General features: G+C 31.3%; 2 protein-coding genes across 2 annotated transcripts; one reads left to right on the forward strand and one right to left on the reverse strand.

Annotated features, from left to right (window-relative positions):
* The first annotated feature begins 1,046 nt into the window (after positions 1–1,046).
* On the forward strand, positions 1,047–2,071 carry LOC124911328 (cucumber peeling cupredoxin-like). Its single transcript, XM_047451797.1, has 2 exons — positions 1,047–1,247; positions 1,352–2,071. The coding sequence occupies exons 1-2, from the start codon at positions 1,073–1,075 to the stop codon at positions 1,918–1,920; spliced, it is 744 nt and encodes a 247-aa protein (XP_047307753.1). The 5' UTR covers positions 1,047–1,072; the 3' UTR covers positions 1,921–2,071.
* LOC124911327 lies at positions 2,056–3,835 on the reverse strand. The gene is made up of 5 exons (XM_047451796.1): positions 3,708–3,835; positions 3,495–3,624; positions 3,296–3,410; positions 3,112–3,226; positions 2,056–2,971 (listed from the first exon to the last, which is right to left on the reverse strand). The coding sequence occupies exons 2-5, from the start codon at positions 3,593–3,595 to the stop codon at positions 2,493–2,495; spliced, it is 810 nt and encodes a 269-aa protein (XP_047307752.1). The 5' UTR covers positions 3,596–3,624; positions 3,708–3,835; the 3' UTR covers positions 2,056–2,492.
* Between the last annotated feature and the right edge of the window lie 3,992 nt (positions 3,836–7,827).

Here is a 7,827-nt window from a genome sequence, read left to right on the forward strand (position 1 = left end):
GTTTATTCAAAATAAGTTCTAAATATTTTCAAATAGACCCAATATTTACCACTGAAGAAATGGATAAATTTAAAATAAAATATGTTAATAAAAAAATTGAATATTTTTAAACCAACTAAAAATATATCTTAAGATTTTTTTTAATATATAAAACGATCATGACCCAAACTAATGAACCTCCACATCAATTAAGTCTTTCTTTTTTTAAAATAATTCATGTAATATAAAAATCATTGAATCATAACAATTTTAAGTATTTTTTTATTTTAAAAAAGGCTCATAATATTAAAAATGATTTAATATTATGAAATTTTTTTAAACATAACGACAAAAATATGACATGAAAAATAAAGAAACGTCACTCAATATATTATTAAATTTTAAATATTCTAATTAATATATATCAATGTTTTACTTTTTCGTATCTATCTCATATTTTATGATCAAAATGACTTAATCAAAGTACTCTTATTAAATATCAATTAGTCATCACTTCAAAAGTCTTGAAATGAAAATGATGTATTTAACCTCAACTATAAGCTTTCAAAAAATTTATATATTATTAGCCATGAGTTAGATGGGTAGTTTGACATCTTGAAACTTGAAAAAGAATATACAAATTATTAAAGTACTTATTTGATTTTGAGTTCTATTATAAACATAATTCAATCTCTTTAATGTTTTATTTAGACCATTTTACAATATCAAATCAAAATTGATAAAGTTTGATTTAAATAGATAACTAATTAAGTATAATTAAGTATGAAAACAAAAAAACAATAAAGTCTAGAACTAGTCTAGTTTTTTATGGCATTTAACCTTCTAAAGTCATCATTAATTTGATCACTTCAAGCCGGCAATGTTGATTAATCCATGTCTCAAACTACAATCAATTACAAGTTACATCCACGTGTCATCTATCCATCAGATCCCCAGATAAATTCTTGTTGAACTAATCAAACAAATTAAAATAATTTGTAACCTATAACACATTATATAAAGCAAAAGCCCCCCATACAAAATAATGCATTATAGAACAAGGGCGACCTGTTTAGAAGAGAACACACAATTAATGGCCGGAAAATTCCTAATCGTCGCCCTAGCCGTGGTGGCTCTCGTCGTGCAGAGCGCCACTGGCGCCACATACACCGTCCGTGATAACTTGGGTTGGGGTGTACCCGGGGGCGGAGCCACCGATTATGCCACTTGGGCTTCTACAATTACTTTCCGTGTTGGCGACATTTTAGGTAATTCAGTTACCTTATAATATTTGTGTATTAATAGTAGTAAGTTTTTAAGACACTAAAAATAGTCGATTTAAGACACTAAAATGTTTTTTTTTATTGAACAGTGTTCAACTTTGGGACCGGATCACATGATGTGGCTAGCGTTACAAAGGTCAATTTTGATTTATGCAATACCAATGGTCCGATTACCCTGCAAACCGTCGGTCCGGCAAACGTTACTCTAAACGCCACTGGCGAGTTCAACTTTATTTGCACCTTTGGCAGACATTGTCTCAACGGTCAGAAACTATCCATCAATGTTACCACCGCCTCCACCACTCCTCCGGCCACGCCTTCGCCACCACCTGCTCCATCCACGCCTTCACCGACCCCTGCACCCGCCACCCCGTCGCCACCACCTGCTCCAGCCACGCCATCTCCTTCCCCTGCTCCATCCACGCCTTCACCGCCCCCTGCACCCGCCACGCCATCGCCACCACCTTCTCCAGACACGTCGTCGCCTCCCCCAACACCAGGTTCCCCTGAAATCCCCACATCTCCCCCGCCTACGACCCCAACTCCTCCTACTAACGCGATTCCGCCACCGCCACCTAGTTCCGCACCACCGAGAAGCTTGGCCGTTTTTGGATATGTCTGCACTTTGTTGGCCTTTGTCATGGGATTGACTCTGTAATCTAAAATTTGAAAGAGGTGGTATACATATATTGTGTATAATATGGAAACTGGGCAGGCCATTCTGTAATAATAAATTTGAGGTTATTTGATTGTGTGTATGTATTGTAGTGAAATTAGATGAATAAAGTTGATGTCTTTCAGCAGTTCAATCTCTCTTCCTTTGCATTAAACTTGAAATAGTCATAAAACCGAATCCAAATGAGACCAAAACAAAGAATTAAACTATTTTTTTTCCATTAAGAAGCATCAAGAAACACCTATTTGTTCAAACAATTAGTTTTGTTCGCGATATTCACTGAAATAAAAACTAACTTACAAGAAACAAAAACTAGCAAATAGAGAGAGTTATTGTAATAAATAACTCACTCTTTGTACAAATCATATCATCTATAGATCATCATCATCTTCTTCATCAATGTCCAATGAAGAATCTTAGCACTTTCCTAAAGCTCGAATCTGAATTATGACCATTGTGTGTTTTCTCAGTCTTTCATCAAATAGAGTGAAATCATTGTCCTGATAAGCACCAAATTTAATCGTGTAAGGTTATTAAAATAACCACCATCAGATTCATTTCCCGGAAAAGAACCCCAATCGCAAGGATAAATCGCATGTCATTTCATCAGGCGTCTCATTGTGTTTGTTCTTGTTTGTCAGAACTACTCCTTTGTCGTCAATTTCTTCATGGGGGAAAAGATTCTGTAAGCAGCCCATTTTAGCACACTCTGGTTTTGACAAAAGAGTCTGTCTACAGAATGTTTGGCCATAGTAATGAGGAGGATAAACTGAACCCAGAGAGTTTATGGCAAACTGATTATTGCTCGAAGAAGGAGCTTCTTCCTCGCGTATTGTAGGCAAATAGAATGAAGTAGATGAGGACCTATTAGGGAGAGTTTGGTTCGCAACTGCAGGTCTTATAATGGTAAATTGATTCATTCTATCAACAGCTTCATCATGAACAACTCCTCCTGTGTATAGATAATTTCTTTGTTGGGCATTCCGTTCACTTCTGGATGTTCTTATTGGAACACACCCCAAATTAAGAGCAGCTGCACATCCCAAAAACGAAAAAAGCAAAACGAGTTTAGGGTTGCACACAAAATTCATGGTGGGATGAACTATGATTGAATGCACAAATCAACAGTAAATTTAGGGTTTTTGCAAAAATATGGACTAATGAAACAAACACCTTCCACACATGGAGGCAGTAGGTCTCCAGTCTCTGTGGTTTCATCTCTTCTTATGATCGTATCAATGGCATCATTAACCCGTTCCCAAAGTGTTTCAGCATCTATATACTCTGTCTAAACAACAAATGAAGCATCTTGAAATCAATCAATCAATCAATCAATATCTAGATAAAATGAAGAAACCTCAGAATTGGCTTTGGAATAAATGATCTCTTCAACTTTCAATACAACAACAGGTAATTTCTCTTGCCATTCTCTGTTCTGTTTTGTGGAAGAACTGTGACTCTCATGAACAACCCTAATATCATAAAAATGGAAGCTTTATACAAAGAAAACAAGCGAATCGCCATATATTGTTAGCTAGATTGATAGATAGAAGTACCTTAGAACTTGTTGGATGATTGAACCTCTGATTGGTTGGTGGGTATCACTGTGCCAAGCTCTTCTTACGCACTCGTAAGGTCTGGGTCCTGGCCGTGGCATATCTCCCGACCTGCCGCCGACTGCAAGGTCTGAGGTACATGTATAAGAAGAGAGATGGTGAGAGAGAAATCGTGTTTAGAACAATGCGGAAGGAGGAGGAGGAAGAGGGTACATAAATATGGAGTTAATAGAGAGAAGTTGCAGGGCCCTTTTTTCACCACTTTTCTATCCGCAGTCACAATCGAACTTTTTAGAGAGAGACGGAAAAAGAGAAGAAGAAGATGAAGAGGGATGAGAACTCGGGAGACCGACCGGGGTGGAGATGATCGGTCCTTTTTTGTATCACAATATTAATCTATTTTATATCAACATACACTCTTTTCTAATCATCCTTTTCAAATCAAATTAGAAATTTGTAGTTTTTATAATTATAATTATTTTTAAAAATATATATTATATTGGATGTGAGCTCTCTAAGACTTCTCTAGGAGTTGGGACTAGGGATGGCAATAGGACGGTTCGGGGCGGGGAATGCATTTATCGTCCCCGCACCGTTTTAATTTCGGGGAATTTTTTAATACCATCCCCGCCCCGTTCGGTTTTTTTCGGTTTCAGAGAATCCCGCGAGGCACCGTTAATAATTATTTTTATTTAAAATAAAATAAAAATTATACAATAAAATTATATAAACAAGTTTTTTAATATAATATATATTATAATATATTAAAATTTATATTATTATAAAGAAATAACATTACTACTCTTATAAAATATAGTGAATAAATAAATATATTGATAATTTAATATATTTAATTATGTTTATGGTGTTCGGGGCAGATTCGGGGTAGATTCGGGATGAAATCGGGGCGGGTCGGGGCGGGGGACACAAATACCATCCCCGCTCCATTCCCATTCGGTTTCGGGGAAAAACCATCTCAAACGGGGCAATTCGGTTCGGTTTTCGCGGGGCGGTTTCAAATTGCCATCCCTAGTTGGGACTAAGGAGTTGGGACTAAGTAGTTCTCGATAAATCAGATAGGGAGTAAGTCGAATAAATCAATTCAGCGACCCTGAAAAAATATGTCAAATGATAAATAATATCTATAAATATGAATAAAATAACGAGACACTCATAAAATAAAATATTAGAGAATACATATAAAAGAACATCTAGATGTAAAAACTCTTTTTGTTAGAAAACTAAAAAATAACTCAATCCGATAACACCATATTTTTTTTTAAAATGACATAGTGTCATTAAATAAAAAAGACCTGAAAAATATAAACGATTACAAGAGTTCATGATTTAAACGAACATGTATTTACCAAAAAAATGAATGAACCAACAAGATAAAAATAGAAAAAATAACCAGAATAAAAACAAAAGTGAATGACACAAACAATAAAGATTAGAGCACCTTGAAATCAGAAATAAGAGTGACTTTCTCATATGCAATGATTAATCTTTGACAAATCAACCAATTTTTTTCACAAATGAGTTCGATAAGTGAGTTTCTATCAAAGATAATTTCATTTCAAACACCCATATCTTTTGCTACAAAGGAGGAGATGAACACAAACTTAATAAATGATCACCAACATTATCGAAAAATATAAGCAATATATGACCCACCAAAGATTAAAAATATTATACGGATTATAACAATTCAAGACGAACAATCCGATTCTACTTAAATAATATGTCATATCAACAAAAACACAACACTAACTCAAACCTGAATGTTGAAAAAAAAACACACTCCATTTTGTTATCGTTAGTAAAAACACCCTCCATTGTTATTATAAGGGAACATGAAAATGATGCATTTTCAACTTTTCTACAGTTTTTTTCCAAAGAAAAAAGAGTCTTAGTACTCTTAATAATATTTTTATAACATTTAACTAACCATATTAATTAATTTTGTTAATCTAAATATAGACCTATTATATTTTTAATATATCATGTTTAAATATAAAAAAATAAGAACCTCAAATTTAGAGAGACCTGATTATCTAAGGAGGAATATGGGAGGAATTTGTGATAGACGTGTTACCATATCACTGGTTGGAAAATGGATAAAATACGAGGAGAGAAAAAAGAGAGAAAATTTATTATTTTTTCAAATTCTTTTCAAATTTTATCTCTCAATCATTTCTCCTGATTATATTATAGTTATTGGATGATATATTTATTTTATAATATTTTTTACTTAATATATTAAGAAATCATTCTATTATGCTGAAAAATTACTTTACACCAAAAAGGAAAATACAATAAAAAAAACTTTATTTCCAATATTTTGACTTAAAATAGAATAGAGATGACTACAAAATAGTATAAATTAATTATTATTGTGATGTCCACAATAAAACAAATGAATGTGAATAGAGAGGGTATATTAATTTGAATAAAAAAGTATTAAGTTATTATTTAAAAAAATAAGAATTTGCTGGCCACTCCCTAGTGCAAGAAACCCTACCCTCACAAGTCACAATCGCATTTCGAAAAACTGTCTCCACATAGACCGCTCTTTTTGTGTGCAAATGGACCCTATCTTCTCCTCTCTTTAGTCTCTATCTAGTTTCTCCTCAATTCTTTTTCATCTCTTTCTATATATTTTTTTTTATCATAGAAAATAAATAAATATAATCATTTTTAAACATATATACTTTCCTAAAATGTTAATAACTATTTAATTACACTAATAAATTACTAAATTGTCTGTTTATTTTAAATAAATATTAAATTATTTAAAAAAGATTGACTGGGGTGATTTTGAGAAATTTTAAAGGGTATTTAATATAAAATAATATATTTTTTAAATAAATTATATTTTTGTTAATAAATTGAATAATTGAATTAATGAGAAAATTAATAAAATAATATTTGATTAACTAAGAAACTATTGAGCTTTTAATATTGTATTAAGATTTTTTTTTTTTTTTTGTATATTTAGTTAAAATTCAACAAAAGGATGAATTGTTTTGTGACAAAAATTAACTAATTTATTTTATAAAACTTAAAATTAAATATTAAAATGAAAAATATTAAATTATTTACATGTGAAAAATAAATGAATAATTTAATAAGAATATTTATTAAACCATACTTATTCTTCTTTCTTCATAATATCTAAATAATATTAAGTAGAGCTATTGCATATTCTGAGTTTGTTTTCATTACTATATGCAGTAAAGATCATGTTTGATTTTTGATAGAGTGGTTTCGCTAACCGAATTATATACGGGGCCGGTCCTGAGAATTTGAGGCCCAATATAAATTTAAATTTTTTGACCCCTAAAATAATAAAAATAAATTAATTAATTTTAATAATATAAAATTATATATAAATAATTAATATAATAAGAGATTAAAAAGGAGATAAAAAAAAATATTTATATATATTGTATAATATATATTTAATATTAAAGGAGAAAAAAAAGATTAATCATACAATACTATTAAATATTAAAAAATATGGCCTATAAAAGTGGGGGGCCTATGCAACTGCATAGGTTGCCTTACCCGGGCCGGACATGATTATATATAGAAGGAGATTAAACATAATGAAAACTTCGTTCCATAATAGAGTTTACTTTTGATTGAACGCAAACAAGTGTCATCATCTGAACAAGACATTATGCGTTAATAAGATATGAATAGTTTCCATGTGGGGCATTGCTACATGTTGTTTTTATTAGGAAAAACTTTGAGAGTCAAAGATTTCATCAAAGATCTCGTTCTTTGAATATAACGTTATTCATGGTGTAATTCTAACAAATGATATATGCATGAGAAAATATTGTATTATGGCTAGTCATTGTCGTATGTGTCAAAAAGAAGTAGAATCGGCAACTCACTTATTTTTGCATCGTCGATGAGTGACTATTATTTAAAGTCATTTGTAGAGTATTACTGAGATTCATTGAGTGATGTCAAAGTATTTAAATAGTTACTAAGAAGTTTAGATTAATGCGGCTAATATGACAGACCTACATATTAGGGTTACCATCCAAATTATTTTTTGGTGAACTATCTGGTTGAAGAGAAATTGTCGAACTTTCAATGATTGTAATCGTCAAATGCGTATAATTCATAATACTATTATTATGATGTTTTCTGATATTCATTGTCTGTCGGAGAGTTAATCGTTCTTCTCGAGAATTTCATTTTATTAAGTATTGTTTTTTCTTATTTATTATTTTCATGTCATACTTTGTCTTTATACTTATATGATTTTATTTTTATTTTTAATATACATTAATCTTTTTTTCATTTTATTAAGTATTGT

This window comes from Impatiens glandulifera, chromosome 8 (assembly GCF_907164915.1).
Source record: "Impatiens glandulifera chromosome 8, dImpGla2.1, whole genome shotgun sequence".
Lineage (NCBI taxonomy): Eukaryota > Viridiplantae > Streptophyta > Magnoliopsida > Ericales > Balsaminaceae > Impatiens > Impatiens glandulifera.

Coding starts and splice junctions, on each gene's coding strand:
- LOC124911327 (XM_047451796.1), bottom strand. CDS start 3,595: ATGCCACGGCCAGGACCCAGACCTTACGAGTGCGTAAGAAGAGCTTGG. Junction 3,411..3,494: donor ATCATCCAACAAGTTCTAAG/GTACTTCTATCT, acceptor TTATGATATTAG/GGTTGTTCATGAGAGTCACA. Junction 2,972..3,111: donor ACTGCCTCCATGTGTGGAAG/GTGTTTGTTTCA, acceptor TGGGATGTGCAG/CTGCTCTTAATTTGGGGTGT.
- LOC124911328 (XM_047451797.1), top strand. CDS start 1,073: ATGGCCGGAAAATTCCTAATCGTCGCCCTAGCCGTGGTGGCTCTCGTC. Junction 1,248..1,351: donor CCGTGTTGGCGACATTTTAG/GTAATTCAGTTA, acceptor TTTATTGAACAG/TGTTCAACTTTGGGACCGGA.